The following is a 15,365-nucleotide window of genomic DNA, read 5'->3' on the forward strand; positions in this document are numbered from 1 at the left end:
ATGGGGGGAGCTTGTACACTCCTCCTTTTCTTGTTTCATCGTTCAAAATACCCATTGTTGTGCCTGTCTATTCTATTTATAAGCAACGTGCGCGTCCATGCAAATTGTCTGACATGTCAACGAATTTACGGAGAAGTTTCATTTGTATAAAGAAATCAGCTCATGACGGAATCGAAATCTGTGTCAATCAGGTATACATGACACATCAAAGCAATCTTCAGTCGATGCGTGCTCAACTCAGGAGATGTACAATCAATTTTTATGAAAGCGTCGGCTGCTTCAATACAAACTCAAACACAAGGTAAAAGCAATCTTCCCTCTTTGAAACCTCGCAATCAATACATGTCCCTCCAGTTGCAGCCTCTCGTCGTTTCGAGATGCTAACCAGCGACGCCGACGCCAACATTGTCTTCCCCTGTCCCTCCTTGCCCCGCAAGTCATGCTTCATTCCTCAGACCCTGTCCGCCTACATCAACCACCACAGACGCTGCTAGTTATACACGAGTTGAAAACTAAACCTCACGGCATCCTTGCGTATCTCTTCCACTGCTATCATAGTTGATGAATGAGTCGTCAAGACCGCGCCGCTGCGATCCCCCAGAATCTTCACACACATCGACATGATCGTGGATGTGCCCATAAGATCCCCCACCCCCTGCTAACGTCGAACGAAGTGTCCATTTCATGACAACAAGCCTTTGCCTTCCTTTGGTTGTTCGTTCCCGTCCCCGTCAATGTCAAGTGCAGTGCATAAAGTATGCGACTGCTTCGTAAGAGAATATCTGTGTAAGAAGTCTCAAATCGTACAAAGAAAAACTTGGCGATCGTACGCCAGCAAACAATCGAGCCCTCATAAATCCGTTGGTGCCGCTAACCAAAAGCTGAATGACGCAAGATGCCATCATAAAAGAAGATAAAACGCAATGCAATCATGAACATCGCCAGCTCAGCCTTGATGCCGAGGCAGCCATAATCTGTAGAAGATTTGCAGGCAGATGGCGAGTGTGGGAAAACCGTAAACAGAAAAGAGAAAGAAATGAACACAGTGAACAGGCCGAACGATGAAATCGTCTGCTCAGATGGGTGAACCTTGATCGTGTCAAGCAGCTTTGGTCGTCATGACGTAACCACGGTCTGACACATCGGTATGCAGCGATTGTCGTATTTAATCCATGTAAAAGTCGCCCTTGAGAATTCTTTCCTGGAAAGCATCCGGCTTTGGGCGTTCATGTTGCTTGGGAGGCTTGACAGAAGATGCCTGCGCGGGAGGCTGCGGCATGTCGGAGATGGACTTTGAACGGTCGTGGGTGGGCACTGCCCTCGGGGGAGAGTGGGAGCCGGCGCCCTGGAAGGAAAAGGAAGGGCGGGCCCCGGTAACGGAGCTTTCGGCGCGAGTTCTAAGCTGTTCGGACCAATTGAAGCCAAACTGGTCTGCTCGAGAAGGGGGATTGTCAGAAGAGGCTCTCGGATGCTGAATGTTGCTTGCCTGAGAAGATAAGGGGGGCACATGAAGGCTGGACCGGCGTCCAATAGCGGGCCAGGCGGCAGATATGGAAACCTGACGCTGGTGCGGCTGGGACTGGGAGAGTAACGGGAGCCACTGATCCGCCTGACCGCCCTGGTTGCGTCCGAGTGATGACGGGGGAGGGGACTTTGGGGATTTACCATTTCCGGGGCTGCTTCCTGTGCGCAAGTTTCTCATGGCAGAGTTGCCTCCGAAACTCATGTGCCGGGCAAAGGGCGTAGTCGGGGCCGTTCTAGGGCCAACGAAAGCATCCTCGTCTTCAATGGCATTCTCTTCAAACGAGTCCGAATTGGAGTTGGTGGACATGCTGCCACGCCGCATGAAGGAGGAGGTGTTTGTGGGCGAAGTGCCAGAGAGGCCGATGGTGGTGATTGATAAGCGGCGCCTCTGCGAGTCTGCACTGCCATTGCCGCCGTTAAAGGACGACCCATTTGGTACATTCGAGGGGCCTCGCTGAAAGAGGTTCGACAGGGCCGCCTGAGTGATTGAGCTGCGGCGGTGGGGGCCAGGCCCGGGGCCGGAACCGTTTGGAGACGTATCAGACATTGTTCTAGGCGGAGGGGCGGAAAGCAGAGATAGAGTCTGCGAGGAGAGAAAGATAAACAGTGACGGTATGAAGGAGGCGCGACGAAGTGAAGAAGTAACAGGCAACGAAGCAGACGAGACACACGAAGGCCCTGGCGATGGCGGTTTGCCGGGCACAGGGAGCCTAGGGTGGTGAAGCTGCGAGTCGTTTGCGCGCGGCGTGCCTTGATGATCCGTGGCGGGCGACCGGAGGGCGAGATTCGAGTGGACGCAGAGGCCTTGTCGGGGGCTCCGTGTGCAACAGAGTGAGAAGAGGGGAAACCACTGTCGTAGACAGCAGAGACAGTCGAGTGAGTTGGTGAGAGGAGAAGAAGAGAGAGAGTTAGAGAGGCAGGTGGGGGGGAGACTAGAGAACAAGAAGAGCGCGAGGAAGAAACTCGATGAGTAATGCAGAGGGCAAGACTATCGTTCTCTGTCCCTGTGCTCTCCTCTGGCTCTGTTCTGCTCTGGCTTGCCCTACTGACTGCGCTTTCCTTGCAGGCAGAGGCGCGAAGAAACGGTATCGCCGGCAAGCAGCTGTGAAGTAGCGTCGCCGCCGGGTCGAGAGGGGGGGAAAGGCCGGGCTTTTGTTATTGTGCGAAGAGTGCGAAGAGGATTCGAGTGACAAGGATAAGAGAAGAAGAGGAGAGGGGAGAGTTCAACGTAGTGCTGGAAGTGCTAGAGGAGAGGTGCTGGAAGCGATGAGAAGGAGAGGAAAAGAGACGGAGCGACAGGTAGCGCGATCAGCATCTGGATATGAATGGCCAGCAGGAGCGAATGGCTGCAAATGGGTGCAGAAGGTGCAGCCGGCGAGTGGTGTGAGCAGCGTAGGGAGGTGGCGTGCACTTGCGTAATGCGGGGCGTGCGTGGAGTGACCGCCGACCGCCGACCGTGTAAAGTACCTTGGGGTTCGTACCATCAATGGCGCCATGCCATGGCAGCGAGACGGGGAAGTCGCGATGGACGATTCACGGCACTGCACGAGGGGCGCCAAGCAGGGTTCAGGCGTGGGTTGAGGTACCCACAGGTATCTGGGAGCCAGAGCTGGATAAGCTGCAGCGACGGGTACGCGACGCTAGCCATGTATTGATGTCTCTTTGCGACTGCCTGTGTTAAAATGGCTAGTAGTGGCGCAAGCTAAAACACTAGCAGGAGCTACTCAGGCGCAGGTGTGGCCAGAGGTATCTCGGTGAGGGGGCTGCCTTGGCAGTGGGCCGACTCGAGGTCAGCGATACCGGGCGAGACTGCGATGCCCGAGAACGGAGATCAGCTCAGCAGTACCGGAAGCAGCGCCGTTGAGCGCCTCCCTGGCTGGATGATTGGAGAAAAGGAGGTGCAAAGAGAGTGAAGGAAGAGGAAAGAAGATGGAGATAAGAAGATGTCATGGAGCAAGAGGCCGCAAATCTTCGGGTCTTGAAGTAGTATTACCTACTCTTGTTCGACTTCGACGTACAAAGACCGTACGCGCCTGTAAACGTGTGAGCACTCATTGATGACTGAGGGCAAAGTACGAGACACAAAGTAAGCGCGAATGCATCGCGATTCTTCCAAAGGCTGATATTATTACATATTACTCCGGCTCCCTCCTGCACAGGCGTCTCTTTGCAGTAGTGCCAAAGCGTGCCAAGGCATATATTGAGACGGCATTGGCCACGGCGGAATACCGCGCGCTTTGATACAGACAGGCGAGGCGGGGTGACGACTTGTTGCATGTCGCTGCAGCATCACGGAGCACGGAGCACTCCGCCCTTTTGCTGCTGCTGCTGTTGCTGGAATCTCCGTCCAAGCACATGTCTGCAGCAGGGTGCAGAGAACGTGTCTGGAACCGCTGACAAGATGCACAAGCAAGGGGGGGACCATCAGCAACGGATGCCGCTCCGGAAGGGAGAATCTCTGGCAACGAGATACTAGCATCTACGAAGCGTGTCGTTAGACCAAAGAGAGCATGTCAGCAGCTATGCAGGTCTGGGGCACACTGTTCGCTCCCTACCTCCGCTCAAGATGAAGCATGCATGTTGTCACCAGAAGGTAGCATGTAATCTTGGGAGACGCCGAATCAACCTACTACATAGATGAGCAAGGCCCCAGAGCCGTCTCATCTCGGATGCGTATCGCCAGGTGGCCCGGCTGGGCGGGTTGGCCAAACCGACGCTGGACCAACCACAAACGTGGCCAAGAGATGCAGTGGGCGTGGCCCAGGAGATTTCCAACCTAGCTGCCGTCGTCAATGGAAGCGCTACTATCCTGTGGCTCGCTAAGAAAGGCACCGTCGACATGGCAGGGAAGCCGGACAAGAACCAACCGGCGAGAAGCCTCCAGGCTCGTCTGGACCAACCATCATCTGGCGATTAGCCTGCTTGGTGACGTGCCAATCCAGCAAGCAGCCGGTCATTGACCGAATCAGTTGCTTGATCCTCTTGCTCGCGATCGGTGGGGTTTGCGGAGACCGGCGGCCTCGATCTGACAGCGTGGGTCGCGTTTGTCTTTCAATCCTTGGGGACGTTGCCCTTTTGGACCCTGAGATGCTGCGATAGATTGTGCTCCCTTGCTCTCTGTCTAGCATTGCTCCTTGTGTTGTAGGGACTGTCCGATAATACTCTTGTTAGCACATAGTTTTTGCTGGCGAGGGGCTGCTGCCTTGTTTCGAGCAGGTGTGTCATTACTACCTAGCTCAGTCATCACAGACCTGGTCTTTTTTTGGTTCTGAAGCGGGCTACGAGTACTAATACTACTGACCTCACTCTCGTCCCTCAGGGTGGCAAGATGTGGAAATAGCTTGGCGACGATCCCCAAGCTTCTTTTCACACCAAGTGCGGGGAGCTGGGTCGTCCATCAATCTCACACGCAGCATTTGTTCCTGGTGCCATCATCGTACCATTTACGTTGCTTTGCACAATCCCTCGGCGGATGGATCGTGTCTCTCTGCTCTTCGACCTGCTCTGAGACCTGCTCTTCGACCCCTGCTTCTCTGAGACGCTGAAGGCGCTGCGAGCGGGCGTATAAAGCGAGGGGTTGCAGCACACGCGTCCGTACCGTTGCGATACCCGGAACTACTGTCTCTACTAATGACATTTCGGAGTAGCAGGTAGTCAAGGTAGAGTACTCATAGGTGAGTAACAGGTAGGTAGGTAGGTAGTAGTACCGTGTGTGCGGAGTGTTGCTCGCACAAGCACCGCCCAGTGCATTCTAGCGCAGCACAAGTGGGTGTGGACTGGCATCTTGGCTCGCGCTTCGTGCTGTTGGTCGTCGTCGTCAGAGCCGATGGGCATTAGATGGACACGCTCGTAGGTTCTCCGCAACACTTCGCCCGTTCCATCTCTGCCAGGTCAGGTAAGCTAGGTAGGTAGGTAATACTGGTACTCGTAAATGTGTAAGTACTAGTCTTGCAGGAGCTGCGTACATAGGTAGAAGGCCTCGACCGACCATTGTCCCCTCAGCGCTTGTCCGGCAGCTGGCCAGGCGGCAGACGCCGCACGTGCGTATGGAAATGTGAAAAGCTGGGGAAACGAACGCCTCAAGACATAACGGTCGGTGCCTACCCAGTACCTAGTATGGAGGAGTCGCCCGCCCTAGCGCTAGAAACTCCGTAGTAGTAATAGTATCGTATCCCCCGGACACACACACACACACACACACACACACACCTTTGGACTCGACCGTTCCTCAGATGGGTGGTGAATCCGACGCAAGCGACGATGAAAAAGGTGTGAATGTCATTTGCGCTTCGGACACGATAGAGCATGAAGCATGAAGCATGAAGCATGCGTGCCCAACGCAGCGCCCAGCGAAGCCCGCCGGCCATGCAGCCTTTTGAGAAGCAATAAGCACCTTCACCGACTGATTGCATCCGATGTCTTGGATGTCTTTTGCGTGAGCCAGTAGACCTGTGCAGTAGATAGGAGGTGTAACTGCACGAAGATGTCAAGTTGCAGATGGGACGGGGCGGCACTAACCTTGGGAGAGAACCAAAGAGATCTCGCAGCTTGGCATCAGATTCACCGAAACGTCCTATGTACGTATGTATGTACCTTCCCACTCCCTGTCTCAAGAGCTCTATGCCGCTTATCGTTTGCTGGCCCATTACCGAATCAATTCCAGTAATAAGAGACACCTGTACATATTGTACATGCATAATGCGCATCTCACTCATGTTCCTTCCCCTTATTTTCCCCTTTGTCTCTCTTTGCTTTTTAAAACCCCCACCCATTTTCGCAACAACTTTTTGTCAATTCCCATTTCACAAGAATATTATATAAAACATCCAGCCCGAGAAGCCAATCAACTGTCCTCCAGCCAGGGCGAAAAGGTCCTTTCCCCCCTCCAGCTTCCTCTCCCTCCCCCACCCCCAAGGCTAAAATCTACCGGCCACGGCCCGCTGCCCAATCAGCAAGCTATGTAGCTTGAGGGGGGAAGGGGAAGGGGGGGTGGAGGGCTACGCCCAGAGGGAAAAAAGAGCAGCCCACTAAAGGTGCCACCCAGCGTTTTGCGGGGTAACTGTCGCGCTAACGCCTTGACGCAGCGACGCATGGGCAAGGTGTTAAGGCGCACTCCCCCTCCCCCCCTTATACTTCCTTTGGTCTAACCGCATTTGGCTGTGTTGCACGCCCCCCCCCCTCTCTCTCACGCTTTTTGTATTATGCGGTATCATCGAGAAGGAGCAATTGCTCGAGTTGCTGCTTTTTCTACTTTACAGTACGGTGTACGAGTACACAGGTGGTGAGATGTGTAGCCTGATTGGCCATGAGGAGTACCTGAGTGCTCCTTCTACTGTGCTGCGGTAGCAGAGAGGCAGGGCACGGTGCAACTGCATTGACAAGTACGCCCGGATAGGTTCTTCAAGACGCAGTAATCAACTGTTGTTTAAGAGAATTACAACTTCATTGCGACTCTATCAGTCTGTTACAGTGACAGTTCATTTCAAATCTCATTCAATGGGAAAGGGATCTAACACCATCAAGCCCGGTTTCACCAGATGGGACCCTAGGGCGCTTCTGCAAGATGAAGCACGGCAGCAAGTGATGCTCATCTCACCACCTCGGTCAGCAGCGGCAGCACGTGACTCGACGGCACTCTCGAGTCTTGCGGTCCCTCTGCGGACAGCGATAATACAAGTACGTAAAAGAGGTCGAGGCCCGTATTGACATCCGTCGTGCTGCGCAATTGCGCTCGCGTGAGTCCTCTCCATTCTCGGCGCATGTGATATACGACGAGATGAATGTACGTCAGGTAGCACAGAGAGGCAACATGATGTGACCTGTCTGTGCAAAACAATCGAGTATTGCCTTGTACGACGGGATTCTCTCCTGACTTCGTACGAGAATTCCGTATGTTTTGATCCGGTCTCCTCAGGTCATTCGTTGTATTACCGTGGAGTAATGCCATCGAGCCACGAACAGCTCCAGTCGGGACGAATGGGTGTTTGTCTCCCACAACTCATCGTGTAGTCCTCTTGTAGCCGCAATAGGCTATCCATGTTTAGAAATCTGACTGCGGTCTCAATTTCACTGCAAACTCCCGTCTCTCGCCACAGCCACTGAGCGACATGACAGCTCGTGCCGCGTGCAAGCGCCGGTTTGCTTGGCTTCAGCACGGGCAAATAAGCTGATGGTGGCGCCATCCTCCGCTGCCAGCAGCATCAAGAGCAAACCTCGAGAATGGCCTCGACCTCGTCGCCTCGCACAGTCTGGCGTTCGATACAAGAAGCATCATCCCTGCGGGAAAACGCATATCTTAGAGCAAGGGTCGGGGCTAAAACGCTGGGCCGCCCGGGCGTCTCTCGTCATGCAAGATTATCTCTGCCTCTCGAGCTTCTGACCCAAAGGATGCACTAGCACGGCTAGCAGGGCGTTAGCCATGCGAATTGTCAAAGAAGCCATTCTGCGGGGGAAGTGGCCTGGATGGCCCGTTTAACCTCTGGCGTTAGCAGCCGTATGTGTAGGTAGTGTACTGTAGGTATTACCACGATGCTGAGCTTTGAGCCAACTCAAAGCACGTGGACTCGTGTGACGAGACGGGTTGGGAGCTTGATCATAGTGTTCCTTTGGTGCCGTGACCTTGTTGGTTGGCTCAGCACTATCCTCACGGATGGCATGCTGATGGGGAGAGATTGACCATTGAATCCGCAGATCGTTTCCGGGGTGAAACAGCTCATCGTTTGAAGCAAGAAACGATCGTGTTTGAAAGCGGCGATCATCTGGAAGACGATGATGACGATGATGATGATGTGCCGCGTGTGACGAGCCTCTATCCAACCTCCTCCAATCAACTGAAATTCCGCGTGTTTGTCCGTGACGGAGAAGCAGCTGTGCTGTAGGCCCAAAGCCTTCAAGTACATGTTTGCATTGCTCTGATGCACAATGACGATTAGCTGTGGCGAGGGGACTTGCGCGCGCTTTCTTGCATCCCAATGGTTTGTTATAGTCGAGAGGAAAACAATTTGCCACCAACCCCTGACCGACGGCAAGGATCCTTTTGCTTGAGAGGTACAGTACAAAATCAGTTGATATGTATGTGTCTTACGGCAGCAGAGATCTTCGCGATCATCAGCCAGCAGGGTGTTAATCGCTACAACGAACGAAATCAGTGGGCGCGGTCACTCTCATCAGCCGCGCCTCTGCCCACACAAACCACAGACTCCGCAGTCCTGGGAATTCACATACGCCGTGTCTCTGCAGGATGCGCTGTCGCAACGCCAGCCTGGCGTAGCAGGATGGAGGACATTGGCGCATGCACCACATGTCACGGCGGCTTTGGGATTTTCATAGGAGCACACTGAGCAGGATGACGAGGAGGTTGTTTTTGCTGCTGCCGTGACAGTCGTGGTAGTCGGTTGAGCTGTCGAGGATGTCGAGGTCGTCGAGATCGTCTCGCGGTACGGATGGTCACTGCTTCCGTTTTTGGATGCTGCCGGATTGATGGGCGTGCCATTTTCGAGCTTGATATGGGGGATAGACGAGAGCGAGGTTGGTGATGAAATGCCGTCATCTGTAACCTCTGCCTTGATCGATGATGCCGCCCTCTCCCGCTTTACTGCCTGTTCCCGACTGGTGGGACTCCTCTCGGACGAGCGTAGGTTGGCATTTCCGCCACCTGGTTCTCGCTTGATCTCTCGCCTCTTGAAGAGACCGTGAAGCTGGTTCAGTTCGTTCCTCGCGTCGGCATCATCTGCGTCTTCGTCTTCGCACACCTTGACCATGCCATCGCCATTCTTGTCCACCATCCGAGTGCCATCCACATCAACAGCGGGCTTAGAATCCACACTTGCATCTTCGTAGTCGCTGGAGTCTTCGTCCCAGTTCCTGATATCTTCCTCCTCTTCCTCCTTCTTCTTGCCGTCGTCTTTGTTCTGCTCAAACCGGGCCAGGGCGGCGGCTGCACGGAGTTCGCGGCCTCGCAAGCTGCCTGCCACCCTGGGCTTCGCCTGCACTCGCTTGCCCTTTTCCAGCTTCACCTTTTCCTCCTCATCTGCGCCCAGTACGACGCCGTTTTTGCCGAATTTCTTGAGAATTCTCCTCTCCTTTCGCTCCTGGTACGTCAAGACAGGCTTGGCCTTTCTTTTCCTCCCCCGTGACCGATACGTCCCGCCACAAAGATGCTCGGGGAGCACCTCATCAGCCAGGACGCTGTTCTTTTCCCACTCTCCGGTCCCCAGCGTTGCTCCCCTCCCCCATAACCCATCGCCTTTGTAGCCTTCTGCCCACAGGGCTTGCATCTGTTCGGCATACTGGTTTCGCACTGCCCAAAAGGCCCTCGAGTGATTCATCTGCGCGCAGTGCGCCAGCTCATGCATCATGACCATCTGGACGTAGTTGAAGGGAAGCCACCGGCCGCTGCCAGGCGCCTTGAGGACCAGCTGAATCACCTCCCCGGCGTTGAAGTTGCGGCCCACAAACTCTCTGTTAGGGGGGAACTCCTCTAGCGACATGACGTGGATATGGTGCTTGCGCATCACGGGAACTGTGAGCATGGTTTAGCAATGAGGGTCTCAAGGCTCGCTGGAGGGGGTCAAAACGTACGGCATTGCGCTGCGATCCTCTCCAAGAAGTCCTGCGCAATTCTCTCATCTCTCCCCTTGAGTGGTTTGATGAAGACGATGTGAGGATTTGGCTGCGATGTTTTCGCGTTGAGACGCTGTATGCCGATTGGCATGATGAAGGGGCAGACCGGTCTATGATGTAAGATCTAGTAGGTGAGGTAGATCGTGAAGAAGAAGATAAAAAAGTATACGCCAAACGCGGAGCCCAGCAGAATTCTACGATGAAATAATCAGCTGTAACAAACAAGAACAATTCAAGGTAATCCAAACGAATTTCCGGCTATGTTGCTGATGAGGTGAAGGTTGGCAAAAGTCTTTGACGAGTCGTGTTCCAATTCACGCGCCATTCTCGCACGAGATCAGGTGACCTGTGGCAACTTCCTCACATCTACAGTAAGCTGCGAAGAAGTCACCAATCAGCGAACACCTTACCTTAGGTACTTTCAAAGATATTGAAAGTTTCATTACCTTACCTATAATCAGGAAAAGATATATAGACCACGTTCTCTAATGGTTTGGTAGTGTACCGATCGAATGAGTTGGTGGAGTTTTCTAATCTCTAACCAGTCTGAACTCGAAGAAAAGGGGGGAGGTTATATCACCTTCCCTCCAACTGGCAACGGTGGCTTAAACAACGAGAGAGTATCTTGGCTACATTATACTTGTAAAACTAAGCTATAAGTCTATCCCTCATCGACTTCAAAGCTCGCGATTCCTAGGTACTACGGTGAGCGTTTGCGAGTCTCCCCTGAACCAACAATGGCTGATTCAGTCCTCGAACACTCTTTCAGTAGAACTGGCCATTGAAGCAATCAAGCCCTCGTAGTACGCCGTACGCCGTGTGCTTCGCTACCTATATGACAACCCGTCTTGGCTTCACCTCTTGTCACAAGCTGCTCTCCGCCTCCAGTCTGGCTTCCACATTAGCTATGGCGCTCTGTACTGCGCTTGTCAGGTCTACATGGAATAGGGGATAGGCTGGACCGCTAATAACAGCCCCCTTCCGCCTATGCGCAGGCTTAGGAGACTCTCCCAGCTTTTCTGCCGGACTGCCAGGCATCGGTGCTCCATCCCCCTCCTCCCAGCTCTCGACAGTGGCGACGGCCTGTACCGCTTCTTCATCTCCTGGCCTATACTCCATCACCAACGGTTTCTGCTTCATAGTGTTTGCTTCGGCAACCGCCGCAGCGGAGTCTTTCCCACCAATCTCTGCAACGCTGAAGATGGACTTCCATCTGTGCGGAACGCCGGCTCGGGGCGGCGTGGGAGTGCCAAACCCGCCAGCAGCGAGCGCTCTCTTGGTCCATCGGTTGTTGATGCATGCAAAGTGCCAGTCCACGACGTCGGGGGCTGCGTAGACATCAAGCACGTTTCGCACATCGATAAGGCGCTGGACAGAGGTGATGTCGGCGTTGTTCACAGAGCTAAAATCCAAAATAATGGCTTTCAATGTGGGCTTTGGTTCATGACACGACTCCGCCCTTGACTTGCCAGATGTTTGTTGCCCTGGACTACTCCATGGCCTGTCGCCCTTGCGTTCAAACGTCTCTGGGGTTGTTCGACCTGTGTGCGAATAGATGTAGCTGGTCAAGTACTCCAGGGCAAAGTTGGCACTTGGATAGTTCAAGCCCTCCGAGAAACGGTAGATGAAGATACCGGGGTAAGGGTTGCCCAGCTCCACCTCTGGGTTTGAGCCATCGTCATGGTCAAGTGGTAGGAATATATTCCTGGCAGCAATCTCGGCCGTTTCTTCAAACGTGCCATACCGTCCCACTAGTTGTCGGTGGTTGTCACCGAGGACGTGATCCCCAAGGACAGAGTGGACCTTGACCTGGCCCAAGAACCGTCCACGCGACTTCAAGATGCGATATAAGAGGACAAGAGCCGATATGCCAACGGTCGCATACAGACCGTCCTCGATTTGCGAAAAGATGCTGAGGAATACGCCTATAAAAAAGATGAAGACTTCAAGGGGGGAGACTCTCCAAAACTGGCGAATGGTGCTTGGCGGCGTGATCAAGTCACCAACGGCGTGAATGATGACCGCGGCGAGAACTGCGTTGGGGATGTAGAAGAAGACGGCTGTCAAAAAGTAGGTGGCCAGAAGCACGACCGTTGCACTAACGAGTCCCGAGGCAGGAGTCCTGACGCCCGCTTTGGATTGAATGGCTGTTCGGCTGAATGATCCGGTAGAGGAATAGGCGCCGAAGAATGTGCCCAGCAGGTTGGCCATGCCTATAGCAACCATTTCCTGGGATGGATCCACGGTGTAGTTGTTCACCCGGCCGAAAGACTTGGAGATGGCAATATGCTCAACAATCATGACAATGACAGCAGCCGGAAGGTGGGAACAGAGTCTTGAGAAAATAGACGAGGGTATTTTCGGAACGCCGATGCACTCGAAGCCTGAGAAACAAAACGTCAGACACATAAGACACCGGTGTGTCCGAGTTGTATGCTCAGGAGGTTTCGACAACTTACCTCTTGGGACGACACCCAGAACACGAATGGCCGGCTGCTCCGTTCGATCCTTGTTGATCACCCAACTCACCATGGTGAAGATAATAATGACAAACACTGTCCGCATAGTATTTAGGAAGAAGATGACACGCTTATGGCTCGGCCATCTCGCGGCAGCTTTGGTCAAAGTGTATCGTATGAGATAAAGAAAGGAGAGAGCCGTCAGACCAACAATGGCGTCAAGCTTGGCTTCGCGTAAGTGCCTCAATGTGTTGACAGTGACTCTGTATGCTGCCTCTCTGTTGGAAAAGCTCGTGATGCCCAACAGGGACGGGAGCTGGCTGGCGCCAATAGTGATGGCGGATCCCGTCATGAAAGCAGACAACGAGGTGATGGAAATCAGATCGACCAACCAGCCCAGCCGCAAAATACCAATAACGAGAACGAGGCTGCCGGCAATAACTGCAAACCCCGTAGCAACCACGTTGGGTGGAATGTCGCCATTGGATACACCCATATCAGCTACTACAGTTCCCACAACAGTCGACAGGACGGCTACTGGGCCGAGGGAAATGTCTTTAGATGTGCCGAATATCCAATAAGTGAGGGGTCCCACAAAGGATGAGTACAAGCCGTATTGAGGTGGAAGGTTTGCCAGCAAGGCATAAGCCATCCCTTGGGGTACTAGGACGGCCCCGGCAGTGACACCAGCCACAACATCACCAGCTAGCCACTGGAAGTTGTAATGAGGGAGCCATGATATACAGGGGAATAGCGATTTGAGATAGTCTACGGCCTCGACCTGCGAAGGTAGCTGATCTTGAAGCCATTCCGGAGCAGTTGGTAGCCTATCGAGAGAATTGTGGCTGGTGATGTGGGAGCAGGCGGATTGGCTCCCAGTGAACGGTTCTTCGTGCTGGCGAGCGTCTTCATCTCCATCCTGGAATTTGTTACCCAAAACACTGGCCAGTGTATACCCAACAGTAGTCGACGTTCCGCTGGATGTGCCACTCATTGCCGCCACGATGCCGCCACTGTAGGGAACGAGGCCCAACTCGTCGAGGCACGAGGATGGACAAGTTGAAGAGAGGGCAAAAGTGATGGCTCTCGCTTTCAGGCTCCCATGCTCGATATCCCTAGCTTATGATGTATTGATAACATCAATCTGCTCCGCAAAAAAAGATTTGACAACGATGTCCAGCTCGGCTTGATGTCGGCGGCGGTACTGATGCGCAAACTGCAGTTTCAAAGCATCAGCCGAGACGATCCAGATATCGAACTTTTAAGATGCGAAAGCCCTTATATGAGCTATTTGAATCAACTAGATATCGAGAAATTGATGCTTGGTCTGAGGAAGGCGGTCGGTGCTGCGCGATCTCGGCCTCGAGAGCTGACTGGTGCAGCTAGATCGTGAAGTAGACAAGGACGGCTCACCTTGTTGACGACCAGGGGGGACTGGCAGACGAAGAAAATGAACGGCACAGCACAGAGACGAACACAGGTAACGGAAGAAACGATACAGTACTGTCAGATGGAGGTGGATGTAGAGGAATAAAGAGGCAGAGGGTTTGAGGGCAATCTAGGTAGGTAGCAAACTCCTATGTCGATCGGAGTATCATATATCCTGTTCTTGCCTCTGAAACGTAAGGTACATGTAGTCGATGGCAGTTGCCGAAGGCCCGTTACGGGCAGTCGGGAGGCTTGCCGCTTATAACGAACGGATCCATCCGACTGATATGAGGGAATAGAAGCCCACAAAGAGAGGATCGGATGCCGAATGATCGTAAAGCCTCTCGTCTCGAGCGTCACGTTCTCCGTTGTAGGCCTGTTGTAAGTGGTATAAGCGCCAAATCTGGCTGCTGAGACGCACGAGCAGTGAGCGGGAGCGGATAACATCATTGGATCGTGGGAGACACCATGGGGGCGAGCATGGCTTCAGCGGAATCTCCCCACAAAGCACCCAAATGTCGCAATCGCGTCTAGGCCGTTTCCGTTATAGAGCAGACAGGCACTCGAGATGTTGACTTGATCCTCCTGCAGGGTGTTGTCATGATGGCCAAAGTCGAGTCAGGAACTGTTGCTGATGTTCGATGATAGTGGGTGGTTGCATCTTTGCGAAAGAGGACATGAAGCAGATGATCAGCCAGCTCTATGTATTATACAACAAGGATGCCTATCAGCGGCGTCTCATGCTGTTACATGGTATTTTTCAGTGCCGTGGTTCGTCAAATCAGCGTATCACAGCTTGCTGAGACTATTCGACTCTCTTGGGCTGAGGAGCCTCCTTCGCATAGAAGCACGAGATGCTCCAGATTGAGACTCGTGGATGGCCCAAGCAGGTCTCAGCCGTGTCATGTGTCCCGATGAGGGGGGCTGGATCGTCGGCTGGGGGGGCGAGGTCAGCGTCTGCTATCTCTATCCGAAGCTGAAGGTGGTGCCAAAGGTGCTTGAGCCGTGAGCTGCATGGGGCGCAGTGATAGAGCTGAAGTCGAGGATATTGTTCACGTTGCAGTAAGTCGGAGTGAAGCTCGATGCGATGAGGAGACGAGATCGGGACTTGGCGCACCCGATGTGCCGAAGCCGCCTGTAATTCTCGGGTACGGGCTAAGGTAGTGGTTTCAGCGGTCTGACCCCGCTGAAGACCGCCAGTCTTGGGCGCTGAACAGGGCCAGAGCGGCGTCTATCCAGGTGCCCAGGTGCATACCTAAGGTACATACGCGCTGGATAGGCGCTCTCCGTAGAACAAGCGCACTCGACGTCATCTCTCCAAGTCGATGCTGC

At 53.6% G+C, this 15,365-nt stretch overlaps 3 protein-coding genes across 3 annotated transcripts; all 3 read right to left on the reverse strand.

Moving 5' to 3' along the window:
* Positions 1–1,165: 1,165 nt before the first annotated feature.
* On the reverse strand, positions 1,166–2,026 carry TRIREDRAFT_41518 (uncharacterized protein; the record flags this gene model as incomplete). The annotated part of the gene is made up of 1 exon (XM_006962489.2): positions 1,166–2,026. A coding segment is annotated over one exon (861 nt), but the record flags the coding sequence as incomplete, so codon positions are not given.
* Positions 2,027–8,690: 6,664 nt separating this feature from the next.
* TRIREDRAFT_2730 (uncharacterized protein) lies at positions 8,691–10,237 on the reverse strand (the record flags this gene model as incomplete). Its single annotated transcript, XM_006962442.1, has 3 exons — positions 8,691–9,023; positions 9,120–10,045; positions 10,105–10,237. 3 exons carry the CDS (start codon positions 10,235–10,237, stop codon positions 8,691–8,693), a joined length of 1,392 nt encoding a protein of 463 aa, XP_006962504.1.
* A 773-nt stretch (positions 10,238–11,010) lies between these two features.
* TRIREDRAFT_57088 (sulfate permease) lies at positions 11,011–13,599 on the reverse strand (the record flags this gene model as incomplete). Its single annotated transcript, XM_006962957.1, has 2 exons — positions 11,011–12,530; positions 12,606–13,599. 2 exons carry the CDS (start codon positions 13,597–13,599, stop codon positions 11,011–11,013), a joined length of 2,514 nt encoding a protein of 837 aa, XP_006963019.1.
* Positions 13,600–15,365: the final 1,766 nt, after the last annotated feature.

The sequence above is a fragment of the Trichoderma reesei genome (genome assembly GCF_000167675.1).
Source record: "Trichoderma reesei QM6a unplaced genomic scaffold TRIREscaffold_3, whole genome shotgun sequence".
In the NCBI taxonomy this organism is placed as follows: domain Eukaryota; kingdom Fungi; phylum Ascomycota; class Sordariomycetes; order Hypocreales; family Hypocreaceae; genus Trichoderma; species Trichoderma reesei.